We start from the raw sequence: 20,310 nt of genomic DNA on the forward strand, positions 1-20,310 counted from the left end.
TCATCCCCCCTCCCCATCCCTCCCTTCTTTCCAGGCTTAATTTTACTCCTGATTTTCTGTATCTACTCCCTCCCAGTAGTGAAGCAGGGAATGGGGACTGTGTTCAGTTCACCTCACATCTCTGACGGTCCTTCCTCCTCACTGAGAAGAATCCTCACACCCATCTCCTCTGCCAGCATGGGGTTCCTCTCACAGGACACAGTCCTACTAGAAGTTCTTCTATGTGAGTCATTTCCACAGTCCTTCATGAACTGCTGTAGCAGTCCATTGTGGTGTGTTTTGTGAAGTCACAAATCCTGCCTTCAAACCTGCTTCACTGTGGGGTCATCTCTCCACAAGGCCACAGATCCTGATAGAAGCCTGTGATAATGAGGGTTTATCACAGGGTCACAGCTTCCTTCAGGTATCCACCTGCTCCACTGTGGGGTTCTCCATTGGCTGCAAGTGGATCTCTGCATTCCTGTGGATCTCCATGGGCTGCAGGGGCACAGCTGTCTCAATGTAGCATTCACCATGGGCTGCAGGGGAATCTCGACACTGGCACCTGGAAACTTCCTCTCCCCTTTGCGGTGACCTTGGTGTCCAAAGGGCTGTTCCTGTCAGATATTCTCTCTCCATTTCTGGTTGAAGTTGATAGGGTTTTTCTACCCTTCTATTCTGCATTGCCTCATAGGTGGTACCACTGTCACTGATGGGCTCAACCTTGGCCAGCAGCAAGTCTGTCTTGGAGCAGGCTGACATTAGCTCCACTGGATACAGAGGAAGATTCTAGCAGCTTCTCAAAGAAATCAACATCTCTGCGGTCCACAGTGCTATCTTGCCATCAAAATCTTGCCATGCAAACCCAATGCGCTATCCATATCCAGTCCTTTCTAAAACCTACCTGGAATTTATTGCAAATGATTGGAACCTAATAATTCTTCTACTAAGAGAAAGAGATCAACAATTTTAGACAATTTTATACACAGTCAAAACTTTAGCAAGGCACTGAGTTGAAAATTTTGTCTATCCCTTTTTATAAGTGGGACCCATACATGCAAATGTTGTTCCCAGGGTCAATTTATAGCGGACACAGTTTTCATAAATAGTTGAATTAAATGACAAAATTTGGTATTGTCTTCTACAATTTAAATTGCATACAAACATTTGTTGTCAGCTGCAACTAAATATCACAGCTACAATTATACTCAAGCTTTGTATCCTGTAAGTGCTTACATTTGACATTCATTCAATTTAATTTCTTGCTGACTGGAGATAAGTGAGCTTCTTCTTATAGTCAAAGGTGTCATAAAGTCCCAAAGAGAGGCTTGTGGAATTCTGGTTTGTGTTCCCTATGCTAGTTATGCATTCATGGCACAACATGTACAGGCTTCAAAGGCATATGTGGTGAATATGTAATAAAAATTTTATTTAATTTACTAGTATTTGCCACAACCACCTCTAACTAATGTGAGAGAGAAGGTGGGAGTTCTGCATGCTATACGCTCATAATTTAATAAGCACATGGTACAGTGCACAATCTCTGAATATTAATGAATTTCTAAATATAAGAATCACATTCTTTTGGAACACAACATACAGACACCATAATGCCAAGGATAAAAATGCAAAAAATTTGTGGGAAGGGATCAGCATGATAGGAAATGGGCCTGCTATCAGCAAAAATCATTTGCACTCAATGATGGGAATGTACCAAAGTACCAACAGACAACAGAAAGTTATTGGCTTGGACAAATGAGTATTATAGAAATGAGTATTTGGGATGAGGAAGGATAGTGGTGAGAGACTTGGCTGTGAAACAAGTAAACAAGTGGTGCATACTGCTTCTCTCAGAAATCATACTGAGAACTGGACTGGGGTACAGGCATGGTTAATTGCCTTGCTATGTGTTGGAGCATTCTGAGAAGGGCTGAAGTTTCTTCTCTATATGTGTCAGCTAAGATGGTGCATTCAGAGTGCAATGTGATGGTCTTCTCATCCAAACTGTGTACTTTTTAAAAAAACCAAAAACAAAAAAACCAACCAAACAAACAAACAAAAAAAACCCAAAAAAACAAAAAAAACCCCAAAAAAACCCCCCAAAAAACCACACAAACAAAAAATACTCCCAACAACAACAAAAGAAAACCAAACCAAACCAAACCAAACCAAAACAAAAAAAAAAAACAAAAACAAAACAAAAAAAACCCCAAAAAACAAAACAAAAACAAAACAAAACAAAACAAAACAAAACAAAACAAAACAAAACAAAAAAACAACAAAAAAAAACCCCAAAAAACGAAAAACCTCCTAGTGATCTTTCAAAAGGGAGGCTGATTTCCCAATTCTGGCTGCTGAAAGCCAAAGTGTAAAAATTAATTAAAAGTCACGTTATTCCTGCCTAAATGCAAGGACTACCTTGAGTGGTATTCTTAGGCCCTTTCTAGAAGAGGGGCTCTACGTGGCCTGTCAAAAGCTAGCCACACATCTACAGAAGGCAAATCTGTAAAGAGCTCAAAGGGACTATACTGATAAAGACTGTGACTGACTGCATTTTATCTAGAGTATGCTTTTATCTAAAAATGTGCAAACAAAGTTAATATTTCCTCATCATTTTCCTGTGAAGTTCATTCAAAGGGGGGATACAGCAACAATGAAGCCTATCAAACGCAGGAAGATACGTGGATTACAAAACAGAGCATTAACAAAGAAAAAACCTCTTCTACCATTGTGTTTCAGTCCTGGATAGGAAAAACCTGGCTGATTTCTGAGATTTCTCACAAGAATGCAAGCTGTCACTAAAAAAGGTAATTAAGCAATCCAATAAACTGACTTCTTAGCCTGGATTTAAGCTGTAACAGAAAACTCTTGCAGTATTGCAATCTCAGTACCATTCCTGACATTAAAAATGTATCCATAAAGTCTTGATCTTCTAAAGAACAATCTTTTCTGGAAGAAAATTGTCCATAACCTCAAGCAGAGGTGCAGGGTGAATATTTGCAGGTGACAAGGGGTTTAACTATTTTGTGTGCTGGGTGCAAGGGCTGTGTTGTCACTCTTGTTTTTGTGAAATCAAGTAATTTTGTTTATCTAACTGGCATAAAAACCCACCAGCTTCAAAAATATTGTGATACACATAGACCAAAGAAATATGCAGTTACTTGACAGCTTCCAGCAGTCTCATAACTGTAACAGGATATATCTTTTACAATCCCTAGTTCTGGGGCACAGAACACTTGGCATTGATTGTTCCAACTCCAGTTGACCTTTGTGTTCCAGCTTGCTCTGGGTCTCTGTGCTGTAAAATTATTTCTTTCACAGACCTGTTTGAGTATATCTTTGTCCTTTACCTTTATGGTACTCCAAAGCCACAATTTCTTTTCTTGGTGAAAAGGTATCACTTAGCAGTGAACATCTACAGGGATTATTGAGATAGTATTTATCCCTTCAATGGAGGCAGAAATTTTACAAGAGGTTTTTAAAGAGCACCAGTGTTAACTGTCTGCAAGATCTGAGATAAAAAGTTATTTAGCTTCACAAACCTCTTTGAGCTCCAACTGAATCATCAGCCTGAGAATATCAGGATGGCTGTGGAAAAGGACTGCCCAGCTATCATGCTGGAGGTCACCCACTGCAGCTCTGGGTCAGGTCCCTGCAGTCCCCTTCCCACTGGGAATGGTGTATGCTGTGGAGAGGGTGTCAGAGAGACCATGGGGTGATGACAGCTGTGGGCTTTTGGGTGCTTGGGAGCCCTTGCTTACTGTCTCTGTGGCAGGCATTGGGTTGTGCTTTGAAGTCAGCTTTTGTTTGCACTGAGAACCTGATGGTTAGGCAGGTTCTCACAGAGAGCACTGCCTTCCTACCAGCCACCATGTCACCCTACATACCTGCTGCCTGCACCAGGTAGGGCCAGGAAAACTCAGGGAACAACTCTGGGGGTGAGCACCAGCAGCCACCAGCAGCCCCTGAAGCAGGAATCAGCACCAACCAAAGGCACACTTGACTTGTCCAGGTGTTATAGATGCAATTAACAGATTACAGGCTGAACCAGGCTGGACACACTCTGTCAGTGCCTGGGGATGAGTGCTGATTGTGGCTCAGTTCATCATTTTGGTCTGTTTCAATGGGCCATGGCAGCAGTGCTCACTCTGCTGGGGCTTCCTGAAAGGTACTTCCTCCTAATTTTTTAGTCTTCTTCTCAGAATTATGTTTTGTACTTGTCACCAAGTTGTCCCAGAGTTGTTGGCTGAGTTGTCCCAGAGCCCTGTTAGGTGCCTCTGGCATTTACTTCCTCTTGGTAAGGGATTTTGCTGTTAGAAACCACTTGATATCTCACAAATACACATGTCCCAAGGCTTGTCTATGCCTCAGGTGATCCTGTCTGTTATTCATGCCACCCTACAACCCTCCCCAGTGGCTGGTTGCCATTGGAACTGTTCCAAACATCAGCACAAAACCAGAGCCCAGAGGTGTAAGCACCTTAACAGAACACAGGAGTGGTGGATGGCTGAGGGTATGTCCATCTCCACAGCAAAGAAAAGTTGTTTCCACCTGTGGGGGCAGGTGTGTCTCTTCTTTGTCAACAATGAGAACAAAGGTAGAAGTGGACAGCAGAAAAAGAGCTTGAAGTGTGAAAGGGATCATTTAAAAGATTATGGATCAGCAGCTCCCCAGCACCCAGACCCATCTGCCCACACTTACCTGGGAAGAAGGCACTGGGACAAATCCATACATTTAATGGTCCTGGCACTCAATGGGAACATCACATGTGGAACTTAACAATCACACCCTGCTTGGAAAGAGTGTAGAAAGGACAGTTTGAGAGATGATTCTACATGGCACATACTATCCTATTTGGGGGAAACTAGATTGTATATTCAGAATAGCAACTTTATTAGAATATTTAAGAAAAAACCTTTTCTCTTTATAAGCAATACACTCACGAAAAATTCTGTGCATGTTTCCAAAACCATAGAAGAGGACTGGAATGACAGTTTCAAACTTTTGTCTTAAAAAAACACAAGGGAAACAGTAGTGGATTTTTATATTTATTTTTTCTTATTTTTTTTTCTTTCTTTTTTCAAGAAAAGTATTCTTTGTGCCTCAACAGATGAAATTCATAACTTTGTTTTGTGATTAGATAATTTAAACATAGAAATTAATTACAACAATGTGCTTTCAAGCCTTTATTTCTTCATTTAAGTAATTGACAATTCAGAAGGACACAGACAACAGGCTTGTAGCAGAACAGTGTTACAATTAAAATAGATTTCTATGAAAAACAATTACAACAGCTGTTGAAAATCCAGGAAGGGTTGATGTTCTGAACACAACAGAATGCATTTTAAGAAAGTATTGTACTGAAATTAGGTGGTTTGTAAATCTCCTCTTTGAACGAGGAGAGAGGAGAATCCTTATGTTTAAATACTGGAGGAAATGTATTTTATGAACAGACGGGAGCATTTTATTACATTGAGAAAATAATTTTCTCATCAACAAGTTTACCTTTTACTCATGTTTCTGACTTTCATTCTTACAGTGCAAAACCCACCAGAGCATTTTTTTTAATGCATACCTCCTTTTGTCTGTAGTGTTTTAGATTTTCTGCTTCAGTAATTTAACCCTTATAGGACAAATTGATTTCTCACGTACCTTTTTGTATGCAGTTCTCTAAGATGGCAAGCACATCCAGCAAATATTTCCTTCAGTTCTAAATGACTTGGACACACACTTACCAGTGTCTTGAAAGTTGATGGAGGTCTTGAAATATAGAATGGAGGTACTGGTTAATCTTCTTTCCAAGGAGTAGTTACTTTTAATCACGCCAGATAGACCCATACCTCAGAAACAGTTCCCAGTGACTGCTGGATACAAGGCTGTAACCATTAACTATCAAACGTACTTCACCGGCATTCACAGCAAAATCTTCTGGCTTCAGTTCTAAAGCAGAAGCTGGGAATGAGGAAGCTCCAAGTGTTTGGCTCATGTATAAGGAAAACAATCTTGATTAAAAGATGAAGATGAGGCTGGCCACAAGTCAATGTTGTGCCAAATAGATTTGTGTCAGGACAAATTCCCTATGATAAACACTGGCAGCAGTAATTTGAAAAGTGTATTCTTGTTACTTTATCTATTTAAGAGCTGGGAAATGTGGAACTACTGGTTTTCTTTCAAGAAACTTGGATTAGAGAGTGAAGAAATTGTGGGACTTAATTTTGTTAGTCTTCTACAAGAACCAAACAAATGTTTTTGTAGTAGTCCGAGTGCTTGGTGTGACACTTGACAAGTGATGTGTTTTGCTTTCATTTCAGCATTTCTCATCTATAATCAAAGGCAAAGACACAAATTTTGTAGATGCTTTAGGAGATAATAATGTTTTTCAAGCATTGCAAACCCACTAATTAAGTGAGGCATTAAGAGGTCCTTTCATTCAATATACCACTGAACTGCATAAAAGTCAGCATCTAGTTGGTGTGCATCTCTCATGACAATTTTCTTTCATATACTGCCACTGCTCTGCAAGGTCCTTTAATTTAAAACTGTTGGAAAGGCTGAACACAGGGCAGACCACTGCTGTCACCACCTTGCCAAGAGCAGCGCTCCTCTGGAGCACTTTGAGCAGCAGGGCTTGCATTTCTTAAAAAATATTTTCTTTGTTTGAGACCAACCTCCATCAAAATTATCATTCCTCACACTGGTATGGGTGAACTGTAACTCCTTGGCTTTATAACCCTTGGGAAAATGGTAGAATCATCCTTTTGGAAGGGAAATATTGTTATATTCTCCAAAGAGTTAGAGGCCCAAGGTTTTGATTATATCTAAGAAATCCTGAGTTGCAGCCTTCTGTTTGTGTTACAAACTGAAAGCTATGTCTTCTCCAAGCCAGGAAAGGATGATCTGATATCCTTTAACAAAATGTGACAGCCTGCCAAACCTGTAAAAGCCAACAAAAATTCAATAAGGCCCATTATAATGCAAATGTTTCTGCAACTCAGAAGGCTGCATTGCCTTTAACCCCTTTGCATGGCATGCCTGTTCAATGTGAAAGCAAAATGTTTTTTGCAGTGCATTAGTGCTGGTGCACTGCACAGATGTACAAAAAGTCAATAGATTCTTAAGGTGAGATGTCTAGTTTTAGTGATAGCTATAATTTTGATAAGGATGTAATCTATTAATCTTTGTAAAAACAGCAAAGAGCTCTCTTAGCAAAAGTAATAGATTAAATTTGTTATCATTGTCTTCCTATAATAAAATAAGTGTGCTCTCCACCACTTGTGCTTTTGAGTTATATAAATAGGAAAGTTATTGGAAAATAGCTCAGAAAAATATAACTTCCACTTAGGGACTGATGAGGTAAATAAGATATTCCAGCTGGTGATTACAGCATCAACTAGCTGAATGAATCCCCTAGCTATTAATTAATAAACCAGATCCTGCAAACCAAAATAATTCCAGAATTACTTAGACAATGTGCTAAGTACCAATGTAACATAATTTTTTAGGTACGTTTTAATTTCTATTCATGTTTACTATTGAGTCCTGCATTTTGCTAACTTCTTACTGTATTTAATTTCCCATAGATTACTGAGGTTGAAACTTATCCTTCCAAGAAGAGAGGGAAAATGAGAAATTTCCTATATCTAGGAAAGAAGGAATTTAGACTAAATTTCCCAGACTGCTACTGAGCCTGTAGGCAGAAAGGCCAGCTCCTTTGCAATAACTCTGTGTTTCTTAATCCAGTACTTTCACACTTTATTTGTGCTTTCCCAGCATGAATTACCAGCCTCTCCCCGAGTTCCAGATAGTACCAGAGATTAACAAAGCCCTTTTTTTTAATAGCATGTCATCTACAGCTTTACGTGGGAAGGTTTTATGATGCAGAAAATTCACTGTGAGCATTCCCTTATATGAGAATTACTCAGTCTCTGTGAATTGAGTTTACTTGGTAAGTAGTGGGATTTTCAATTTCCCATCTACTTTTGAAAATACAAAAATATTAAACCCAGGCATTTCTTAAAATAAACTTTGGATGCCAAGATTTGTTTATTTAAATATGTCTGTATTATCCAATATAGGGCTGCTAACTATGTGGCAAATCCTCTATAGTGGATGTGCAAGAGTATAAACATTCTTAAAAATTTTTGAAAGTGACTGTGCTTTAGAAAAATTTGTATGCTTTTAAAAATTTAAAGTGTGTTTGTCTGTTAGGAGTTATTAATAAATTTTACTTTTTTTTTAATTTTAATTAATGTGTCAGTGATTGCCTGATGTGATGGTGTTTTTCTCTACCCAGTTAACATGGAGAAAACTAGTAGCTGCTTCTACTGTAAAAACTGGAAATTGCTCAACAGGTCTTATGATATAGGAACAGGTTCTACCTCTTGATATAGTGTAATCTTAGGATGGAGGAATCTTTTGAAGAAAAACCTCTGTTCTCTGTACAGTGGTAGGGGCCCTGGCTCTTTTTCATGTCATACTGAAGGCAGTGCTGCAGTACATTAGACTGCCAATCAGTTTTAAAATATTATAAATAGATTACTATAATAAAATCAATAATAAAGTTTCTCTGACAATTTGCATTTGCATTTTACATTCTGCTCCAGAGGAGGGTGCAGTGGTGCAAATCAGTCAAAATCTTTTGGAGGTGTCAAATGCAAATGCAGGAGGATAAGACACATTTCAGGGGGCACAGGAGACCTCAGATTCAGCCCCTCTCTGTCTCTGCTCCTAGCAATCTATCAGGATTTCAAGCTGCTTCTTCTTTTCCTGAGGTAGCAACTGTTTTCCCTCCCAGAGAACAGGACCCTAGGTTATAGTATGATGGGTATGCAGGTGATAAATCTTAATTCAGATTATCCCAGAAACCATAAAAAAAATTTTGCTGTTGGTAAAAGTATCTACCTGTCAAAAAATAGGAGTAGCAATAGTTTAGATTACAGCCTGTGTCCTTCTTCAAAGCTGATCTCTCATGAAGACTTGGTAGATTGTGTCAAGTCTCAGGGGGTTGAAATAGTTTTCCATCTCAGCAGAATCTACTTTCCACCACTTCGTTTTTTCTAATTACAGAGGTGTTTGATTACTGGTGATTTCCTCAGTAAACATGTTTCAGATTCAGATTTTCAGTTTTGGTTGCCTTCCAAGTGACACAGCTGATGAAATCTGTCTTTCTGCTGTTCTCTCCGTGGTGCTGTTAAGTGGCATGCTTTTCTTCTTCCAGCATTTGCCTGGTTGGTATCCCCATCAGTTACCTGAACACACTGCACAAGTAAAAATGAGGACACAGGCTGACTGATACTTTGTAGGGATAATAAATTCCAAAACGCATCTGAATGGGACCTAGGTTTTTCTCTGTTTTTGAGGGCTTCATGCAATGAAGGAGGAGAGTGAGTAGCTGAAAAATACCTGCCAGAGTCTTCTCTCTCATTGTGTTCATTTAGACTCTCAGTTCAAGCGGGGTGGGACTGAAAAGTTAGCCTGTTGTGAAGACCTGGCATTAAGGACCTTTATAAGGAAACTATATTTTTCTGGGCTTAGTTTTCTACACTACACCTTGGAGGAAAAAGTGATCAGCTACAGTAGGGGAAAGAATGTAATTTTTCTTCACTTTTTCAAGTAAATTTTGCCACTCCATGGAATTATTTATTTGGGTTTCATTGTGGATAAGTATGACACACATCATGACATAAACCCTAAAGTAACTTTTAAAATGACATTCAGGACAACTGTCTTGACAACAAAGCACTTTTTTTTTGGTGTTTTTTTTCTTTTTTTCAATATATTTGCATAATTTGCTCAAACATGAAGCAAACTTATGGACAAACCTGAATTGTCACGTGCTTCATGGATCATGACAGCAAGGCTGTTTCATTTCCCATCCATACTCATGATCATATATATCAAAATAAATTACAGCACAATTTTTTCATGTTAAACTTGTCACTTTTTAAAAACAATATACATTTAATACTTGAAATAAGAAAGGAACAAAACAAATATAACTATTTTTTTCACACACAAACATGTACATATGAGCTACATGTGCTTGCAAACAGATTTCAGTATGATGATATTTTAATATATCTGCACTATGGCATTCCCTCAACAAACAATGAGAGACTTGTTATCATGTGTACTTGCTCAAAAGCCAACTTCGTACTATATGGCTGTAAGCTCAACATATCAGTGTTATAATTTACTTCCTACTTATACAGTGCCCAGAGTAATGAAGCCAAAGTGTTTGCTTTTAGTATCAAAATGACAAAAATGAATTCTTTAAGAAGCAATAAGATTTTGTTTTCTGAAAGACCAAAATTACTAATATGTGTACAAGTTGACCACCATCTTCATAGATACCTGTGCAGCTGCTTATGCACAATGCTTTAAAGCCACTCTTTTTGGCTTTAAGTGTGAGGAGGTGATGTTTCTGACTTGCAAATGCCATGAGTAGAAATCGGCAGACTTCTTCAAAGTCAGAGATTTCCCTTTTCCGTTTATCCTTTTCTTCCCAGAATCTATATTTTCATGTTCTGCAGCTGTGCTAGCAGTGTAAATATTAAAGCAATGCAGAATAAAAGGCACAAGATGCCACAAGATGAGACATAATTAAAACATAAGTTCTGCTTATTGTCTACTACAGCTTGCTTAAGAGAAAGCAAAAAACATAGATTGATTTATCAAATTTCTAGTGTAACCAGGACCAACAGAATGGTGTCAAGAGGATTTCTCCTGATTTATATTGCCTGACTACAGTAGAAAATTTATTTTCAGTCTCTTACTGCAACAGTTCTGCTTCATGACAATTTTGGTACAGTTGAATAAACAGAGAAAATCAAATTATGAGGCAAAAGTCTGTCCTTTTGTACGTATCTATAGCCTATTTTCATATGAAAGATAAAACATCTTTCAGTTTAAGCTGAAATAACATAGAACATTTTATTGACTATGCCGTCTCTTTCCTCATTCTGCTGATGCTATAAATACAGATTTTTATTTCCAGCTGGCTTTATACCCAACCACCTGCTTCCAGTGAAAAATATAAAACAAAACAAAGCAAAGCAAAACAAAACAAAAGTCCCCCAAACCCCAAAAAGTTCCTGCAGATTACTTTTCACATGTAGCTATCTTAGTAGCAGGATTCCCACAAAACTTGATTTATTTCATTTGGAAAAGGTTTACTCAATATTTTTCTTTCTTTTTTTACTTTTATTTTTGGCTTGAAGAAGGTTTAAGATCCTGCTTTATGATCTAGATTCCAAAAACCATGTGAACATTTAATGAAACAACCTAATCCGGAGATCTTCCTTTGGCATCACAGTCATTTGAAATTGAGAAGGGAATTGGACGAGCTAGGAGACAGACAAAAGGAGCATGTGTCTCTGAACTAAATAATGTGATTCTTCTAAGCTGCCAAGGAAAATTGAGATTTTAATTCTTATTACAAATAATAAGAACAGGGCCTCCAAATTGCTTGGCTAACTTGAAAAATGTCATTCATTTCTTGAAACATTCTCCAGCAATCACATCCTTTGACTTTTCTAAAATTGTTTCTTTAATTCCTTCAGACACAATTGAGTTTTAAATTACTGGATGAGAGCTTTTAGTTCTTCTTTCCTGGGTCTTTTTAGCACAAAGAGCAATCAATGACATAAGATACTGAAAGAAGACCAGAAATCTTGTATCCATTGTTTTCCTACGTGTTGTTTTAAGACAAAACCATGGATCAACTGCAGCAGACAGATTTCTAAGACACTACTGCTGTGATGTTTATCAGAGTTACAGCTCAGTGAGGAGGGACAACTTGACTGTATGTTTTTTTCCCTGCTACTCCACATCAAGCCACATGGTGAGCAGAGGATGGGAATGGACAAAGCAGTCACCATGATAGCCCCAGGTAGACTAGGACCATTCAATGGTAAAAGCTTATTATTAGCAAACTGGTCAGAACAGGCTTCGTCTTCATTACTTCTTGCTGGATGTTTCACTGCACTAAGTGGAGGTGGAACAGACTGTAGCTGATTATGCAAATGTTGCCTCCTGTGAAGAAAAATTAGTAAGGATTGTGCATTTTATTGGTGGTTAATGGACTGTATTTTCACAGGATGCAGTAGTGAATAAGGGAAAATAATGGCATGACTATAGTTCCTTGTCTATCCTTGCAAGAAGCTGCTGTTGTCCTTGGGCAGCCAGAAATTGCTTGCTCACCTGGATTTCCAGCCATGTTCTGTCTTTTCATGGGTTAAATGCAGATATCTGGCATTCACACATCCTGAGAATCTTTCTGGGAAAGTTTAATGTCAAAAAAAGATATCCAGGCATGGTGTATAAAAGTCTGTTTCACATCTTAGATGTGATTCTGTTGCAACATGGCCTACATACCTCAGTAATCTCCTTGACAGTTTTTTCTTCTATTACAAAGTTTAGATACGACTTTCTGTTAAATATTAATGCTGACTTCTTATGGTGTCTCATCTGCCTAAATTACAATTTGTTGTGCTGAGAATGTAATGTATAATATTTCTTAACTTTCTTCATGGTGTTATAGTTGTTATTGTCATAGGTAATGCAAAATCAAGATTAAACAAATAAGGAAAAAAAAAGCTCCCATTCAAGTAAATAAAGGAAACCTTGAATGGCAGTATGATAACGAAGTCAACTGAAATGAAGTTTAGTTAAAGAATGTCTGGTGACATCAGCAGTTCTCTAGGGACCCTAGTGTCTCTCCTGTTCAGTTGTATCGGGAGCTGTTACCTCTGCTGGCAATTAGAAGCATGTGTGAATGTATAACGAGGTGGGTACAGAGGGTAAAAGCAGCTTCCCAGTCTGAATCTAATGCTACATTTTAATAGACGAAGCCTTTCTGCAAAGAAAGTTGCAAAGTTAAGTAGAAAGAAGAGGGGACAAAAAACAGACAACCAGTTCAAAACTTAAAAATAAGGCTGAGGTGGGGTGCTGCTTGCAAATGATTTTTTGCAAATCATTGCAAAAAACCCTTTTCTGTATACATTGCTTCAATGTTCTCTTTAACTCATGGAAAGTTTAACTGGCTTGGAAAAAGGGCTGGATTGAAAACTGTTTGAAGCTTTTAAGGCCCAGAGAGAGGTGAATGGTGCCACAACCAGTTGGTTTCTGGTCACTGGTTGTGTTCCCAGGGCTCAGGATTGGGCCCAATCCTGTTTAATATCTTCAATGACATGGAGTGCTCCTTCAGTAAGTTTTCAGGTGACACCAAGTTGGATGTGAGTGTTGATCTGCTGAACAGAACAGCTCTGCAGAGGCATCTGGACAGGCTGGATTAATAGCTCAAGGCCAATGGTATGAGGTTCAAAACGGCCAAGCACTGAATCCTGCCCTTGGGCCACAACGACCCCATGCAGTGTTACAGGCTGGGGATGCAGTGGCTGGAAAGTGGCCCAGCAGCTGACCATGAGTCTGTGTGTGCCCAGAAGGACAAGAAGGCCAGTGGTGTCCTGGCCTGTATCAGTGATAATGTGGCCAGCAGGAGCAGGACAATGATTGTCCCTCTGTACTTGGCACTGGTGAGGTCACACCTCAAGTCCTGTGTCCAGTTCTATGTCACTACAAGAAGGACATTGAGGTGCTGGAATGTGTCCAGAGAAGGTCAACAGAGCTAGGGGAGAGTGTACAGTGTAAGTCCTATGAGGAGTAGCTGAGGAAACTGAAGGTGTTCAGCCTGAGAAAACGAGGCTCAGGGGAAACTTATCACTCCCTACAACTCCCTTGGAAGAAGTTGTAGCCAGATGAGGGTCGGCCTCTTTTCCCAGGCAACCAGTGACAGGAGGAGAGCCAAGCTGCACCAGAAGAGGTTCAAGTTGGACATCAGGAAGAATTTCTTCACTAAAAGGGTGTTTAAGCATTGGAATGGACTGCCTAGGGAGGTGGTGGAGACACTATCCGTGGGGCTGTCCAGTAAATGACTGGGTGTGACACTTGGTGTTATGGTCTAGTTGTCAAGGTGGTGATCAACCAAAGGTCAGACATGATGATCTTGAAGGTCTTTTCCAACCTAAATGATTCTGTAATTCACTATGATTCTGTAAACACTTGTACATTCTTCTATTCTTATCTTCATACTGATCTGTGCAAGTGGACTTCAAAACATATTTGTAAGAGGCCCAGGCATTGCTCTTACAGGAGTTATTGACAAGAATATTTTGGTACCTGTTTTCTCAAGCTGCTTTGCTGGTTCTGACATTTTCAGTTTTCTCCTTTTCTGCAGAACTACAGCTGCTCCTCAGAGTTGTTGCACTGGCTGCCAGGTAAATTCAGGCTACTGTCAGCATGGAGACCAGCTGGTATATGAGTCAGGTAGGTTAAAACCTTTGATTCCTCTTTTAGCGCTAGGTATGCACTATCAACCTGTTTCTGAATATATGATAGGGGAGCTATGTGGGTCAGATGCCTTCTCACATCCCGGTCCTTTTTCTCCCCTGCAGTAAAATAAACTGTGGTGCATCTCCTTGATCTCTAGCAGAGAATTGACTCCTTCAAGAGGCAGGGTAAGCATTCAGCCACTGTTCTTAAAAGAATTTTCAAAAAGGTGCTTTTCTAGGTCTGACTTTGACACTGTATTCCTTATTCACCCAAAAGAGCCATAGTTAGTATGTGTCCCACAAATACATAGGAAGGAGGCTGTGTGGAGCAAGACAAAAAGCGTCTCTGGGTCTTGCTGTCCTCACTTCTGTTAAGAGGTGCCATATGCCTTGTTAAGTCCATGCTGAAATAAGTAGGCTGCAAAAAGTAGAACATTGCTAGAGGCAGGGAACAAACACTGATTCTGAAAAACTGAATACTGAGTGAACTCAAGGCAATACACAGAACGCTGACAGCTCTGCAAGTGGTGCTCAGCAACAGCAAGAGGTGATTTCCATCACCAGCACACATTCACATAGATAACTAAGCACATTTCTGCTCACAAATCCTTGCAGTGCACTAACTGCAATCACTTCTTAGTCATTTCAAGGGAGTAGGGGAATACAGCAACTCATATTTAATCCTAAAAGTACATGTTTTCTAGGATGGTGTTTTTTTAGATTATTTTTTTTATTGTGTCATTTACTGTGAAAAAATCAGCTTAAAAGGTCTAGAACTTAGGTGAATTTTTGCTTCTAACACCGATTTTAACATTTAACATGAAATGACTGCAGGGGCAATAGGTAACTAGTTGAAAAAAATGACAATTACAAGGGAAAGGCACATGCAAATGTCTTCAAAGGACAGTTCAGAAACATTTTGTTTTATCCCCATTTGTTTCTTTAACTGCCCACATTAAGGTACAGTAGAGTTTTGGACTTCAGTGCAGTGGTTATTATGTCAACAAAAATAATTTCCCTGGTGTTAGAATTTAGTCAGGGGTTATTCCATTATATAAATGTTCTGCAAATGTCATAGAACAAAGAGTATTCTTATCAAGCATGTCCATAAATCTCCAACTATCTAGTTCAGAGCATAAAACAAAAGGAAGCAAGAAAACCCAACTCTAAACTTAAAACCAAGTTAAGTGAAAAAAATTCTATGAACCCTTGCAAGCTCCTCAGTTTGATAACCTAAAATGAAGTAATGAGGCAATCAATGATCAACCACTAAAAAAAGAGATTCTCAAAACTGCCTAGCCTTGGATCCTGCGGCTAAGTAATGGGTACCTCTGGGGAGCGCAGCTGGATTTTACAACTTTTGGCACATTTCCCTTGATAGAAGTGGGAGATTTTTTTATCCTGCTTTTAAAATCTCTGCAAAGAATGTGGATACTACTTTTAGAAGCACCTGTATCCTGTTATATGCCAGCCAGACTAGTTTCAAAATGCCGAAATCTAATACTAAGATTGAGCACAGGCTCTCAAATTACATTAATCTGAAGGTTCTGTCTTATAATATTTTCATATTCATCTCAGTTAAACATAGATATAGCCATTGTCCTCCTTTCCCCAGATTATGCCAATCATTTAAAAATGGTATTTGCTATCAACCATGTATGACAAACCTAGGGCTCATAACTGGTGGAAAATTTGAGAGGTGGCTGAACAGCTTTGCATCTTGCAATTGCTGAGGATTTAAAAACAAAAATCATGGTACTTATGATAAAGAATAAAATTTCACTTCTCAGTCTTTTGAGGATTTCTTTGGAAACATAAAACAAATAAAAGGTTACTTGTACTGAACTAATGTTCCACTTCTGTCTTCTCTCCATTAAAAGAGATTCCTAAAATCTGGAAAAACTTGCCCCTCTTGCTCTAAGATACTGCCCCTGAAAGAAACGTAACCACATTGTTATTAAAATGGCATCAAGAATAGCTAAGTAATCTGTTCTTGGAAATTAGCTTTGCGTCTTTGTGTTATCTACAAATATACAAGATGAGAATGACAGTGGCTAGAGGTTCATTATATCTGGCAGTATGTCAGCCTTTTTGAGGCTATCATGTTTTAAACATTATTTTAGTATTACAAATCCCCATATTATGCATGAACAACTGTAGTTTACTTGGCATTGGAGAAGAGTTCATTCCTAGTAACAATGTTTGTATGTTTTAATTCACTTGTATAAAGAGTAAGATGACCATATTTCCCAAGGAGTCTGCAGAATGTATTATGCTCTTTATTTGGCCCAGTACACATTAACATTTTAACAGTAGCTTTAAAATTAATATCAGGGCTAACAAAACTGATTCTCTCTCTTCAAGGTAGAACTCAACTCCTCCATGCCAGCATTGACTAGTGGGTTGCCTTCCCTGTGTGAGAACCAGGGCTGTGTTACAGTAAACTGGTCCAGTGTGATATCACAGATATAAAAAATATTCCATTCAGTATCAAAACTAGGCACATGCCTTATATTTATATGAAGAGTAGATTGACAGAGTTGAGCGGTTTTGCTCTCAACTATTCAGCTCCGGCCTTCTACATGAGGAGAAAAATATCTTATTTCTAATTAGTAACTACAAGGATCTAATTTAGGTTTTTATGGTAGTTAAAAGATGGGTGACATCACACTTGGGTCAGTATTGGTGGATATCTAAAAGTACAACCTCTCATTTGTATTGCTTCAAAATGTACACAGTATAGATGTAGATAAAAAAAAAAAAAAGCTACCAATTTTTTTTTGTTGTGTTGAACCAACTAGAAGGGAGGATGCAAAGTTTTACCAAATGAGATATATGGATACAAATTTCATTATAGAGTGTGGTTTAGACAAATGTGTCTTTTTCTTTAAGTATGTAAATCCTACACTGTAGGCTTTTTTTTCTTTTTCCTTTTGTAGCAGTAGAAAATGTTGAACAATTGTCCATGAGCATGAGCCAGTGGTTCATTGCTGATATCCCCAGAATGCCAATATTTGCAATGCAAACAGTTAGTACAATTTCCCAGTTCTATGAAAGGCCCTGACACATCTGCCTCAAGGTCTGGAGGCTCTGTTGTATAACCACAAATAGTCTTTCCATTTTCATATAACCTTTTGATACATTGACAGTTGCATTAAGCTGCTTCTGCCTAGCAATTCCAGGCTGTTTTAATTGGTTTTAATGCCACAGAAAAAAGCACTGCTAGCAGAATACCATCAAATCATTTTCATATTGAACCTTCGTGGTCCAGAAACCTCCCCTTCAACCACAGCACCATTGTTTTTGCGAGGGACATATTCAAGGTCAATGCTGGTTTTGTGTTTGCCTTTCCCTCGGCTCCACACAAAAAGAAGAAGGAAACAAAATAAAACCACTCCAAGAAATGTGAAACAGCCCATAGCTGTGGACACCAGTATTGTCTTAAGGTCCAGAGAGTAGCTGTTTGCATTAGTTCCGTTAGAACTTGTGTCGTTGGAGTCTGTCATATACATAGGGGTCCTGTTGGCATAAAGGAAACGATCTGAAGTAAACCCCTTTACTGTCAGGGAGGCCGAGTAGGTGTCATTTCCAGCTGCGTTACTTGCAATACAGACATAGATCCCAGTGTCCTGGTCTTGGGCAAATCGGATCTCCAGGGTGCCGTCTCCCAGCACAGTGGCTCTACCATTTGATTTAGTTGTGATCAGCCTTCGACGTGGGGTAACCCAGGAGATGGTAGGCTGTGGGTCCCCGTCAGCATTGCACATCAGCTGCACTGTCTGTCCTTCCTCCACTACCAGGTACTGCAACTTCTTGTCTTGTATCTTGGGCTTCTTACAGGTGAAATAAAAGGAGAGAGCTGTGCTGTGAAAGTCTCTGAATGACCTCTCTCTGACACTGTCTGGGCCAGCACACATTGGTGGCTCGCCACCAAACTGCAAGGTGGACTGCCGCTGTAAAATCCAAAGAAGACGACAGTCACAGGCCAGAGGGTTGTTGTTAATGCAGAGGACCTCAAGGCTTTTGGAGGAATGGAATACATTCTCTTCTAGGGTTTCTAACAGGTTTTGGGACACGTTAAGCACACGTAAGAATCGGAGCCCTTGGAAAGCATGTGGTTCAATAGTGCGCAGCTGTGCCCCCACCATGTGGAACTCCTGCAGGCGCACTAAATCTGACAGCATGCCTGCCTCAATGGTGCTGATGGGGTTGTAAGAGAGGTTGAGATGTGTCAGGTAAACCAGATGTTTAAAAGCAGAGTAAGGTACTGCAGACAGGTTGGTGTTTGTGATGGATAGAGAAGTCAGATTGAGACCATACAGACTGTTGGCAGGCAGCATGTCCAGGAGGGGCCAGGCCTCTATCTGCAGGTCTTTCAGGCGAAACAGTCTTTTAAAGGCGTATGCCGGCAAAGCATTAATGTTGAGCTGTTTCAAATGCAGGCTGATGAGGTTGTGGAGGTGAGAAAGAGCTTCTGTTGGTACGGCTGTGAGGTTGCATCTCTCCAGGGTGAGCTGCTCCAGACTAAGCAGCCCACTGAAGGCCCTGTGTGATATATACACCAAATCATTGTCCCCAACCTCCAGGGATTTTAGGTTATGCAGATCTTGAAACATGTAGTCCAGCAAAATGACAATCTTGTTTTCACTTATATCAAGCTTTGTTAAATTTGACAACCCAGTGAACACTCCAAGGGGGACCAGCTTTAGACGGTTTCCTTTCAGCCTCAAGGAGCGCAAGTTGAAGAGATTGTTGAAAGCTCCAGGCTCAACATTGGAGACAATATTGTCACTGAGGTCAATCTCCTCCAGCAATGGGTATGATGTGAATTCCTCAGGGTTAACGCTTTTCAGTCGGTTCTTGCTGAGGTCCAAGATTTTGGTCTCAATGGGAATGCCTTCTGGGATGGACATCAGACGTCTTCGGTGACAGCTGACAGACTTGTTCTGTGCTGAGCATTCACAGCGGGCTGGGCAGCCCACAGTGGGGCTTGTGAAGACAAGCAGCACAGCCAGACCCAGGAACAGCTGCCAGCATGATAGAGCTGTGTGACGCATGACTCCACTGATCTGGGCTAACCCTCCGTCACGGCCCTGTGGGGTGAGGATGGGAAAGGGGAGAAGTTAAGTCTGCAGAAGTAGAACAGCACCATTGCAAAGCAAATGCATGTGTTTTCATATTGAGCAAATCAATAAAACCTATCGTGACTAGCATGACCTACGCAAAAACTGATTTTACTTCAATATCATACGGTTAGTCAAAGGATTTGTGTATCCAGCATTTTCCTCCAAATATCGGTGAAGACAAAACAGCTTCTCCTACTGTAAACAGTAAAAGACCTTTCAGTCTTTTCTCAGTCTTAGTAGGCTTCATCAAGACAGTGCTATAATTAACCCAGAGATAGATACCATACCCCATGCAGAAAGGGCTAATATAATTTGTGATAAGTTTACAGCATTGGATTTCTGTGAGGTGACATGAAACTAAGCTTTCGCCTCCTGTTAGTGTTTTAAGGCAAACTTTAATGATGTATTATAATCAAGAAAAAGAGCTCCTTGACAATGAAAAGATTCCTTTTATCATTTATTGCATATATTACAGCTATAAAGACATGAAACTTGTTCATGAGTACACATACACAATGGCTCAGATGAGGAAGGAAGAACTGGTGCATCTCTGATTAGAATTTGTAATAGGTCAAATTGATTCTTTGCTTTTACTGCACAGAGTTTTTTTGTGTGACTGTTTAGAACAAAGATCCAAGAAGGGTTTGCAGAATACATCTTTGTGCTTCCAAGACATACAAACTAGTTTTAGGAAGACAAAAACAAGGTAAGATGAGCTATCTGTGTTTAAGCAGTGGAGTGTCCAAAGAAGGACCACAGATTTAATGAAAATCACAGTTTGTAAAGGATTTATTCATTCATAGCCTTCAGGTTAAAAATAGGGATACAAGAAGACAAAATACCTTCTACTAAATTAGCTACCCTTCTCCAAACAA

General features: G+C 39.5%; 1 protein-coding gene across 1 annotated transcript; it reads right to left on the minus strand.

Moving 5' to 3' along the window:
• Nucleotides 1–17,088: 17,088 nt before the first annotated feature.
• Nucleotides 17,089–19,366, minus strand: LINGO2 (leucine rich repeat and Ig domain containing 2). Its single transcript, XM_041486407.1, has one exon. The coding sequence runs from the start codon at nucleotides 19,364–19,366 to the stop codon at nucleotides 17,546–17,548; it is 1,821 nt and encodes a 606-aa protein (XP_041342341.1). The 3' UTR covers nucleotides 17,089–17,545.
• Between the last annotated feature and the right edge of the window lie 944 nt (nucleotides 19,367–20,310).

This window comes from Pyrgilauda ruficollis, unplaced genomic scaffold (genome assembly GCF_017590135.1).
Source record: "Pyrgilauda ruficollis isolate IOZ18807 unplaced genomic scaffold, ASM1759013v1 scaffold76, whole genome shotgun sequence".
Lineage (NCBI taxonomy): Eukaryota > Metazoa > Chordata > Aves > Passeriformes > Passeridae > Pyrgilauda > Pyrgilauda ruficollis.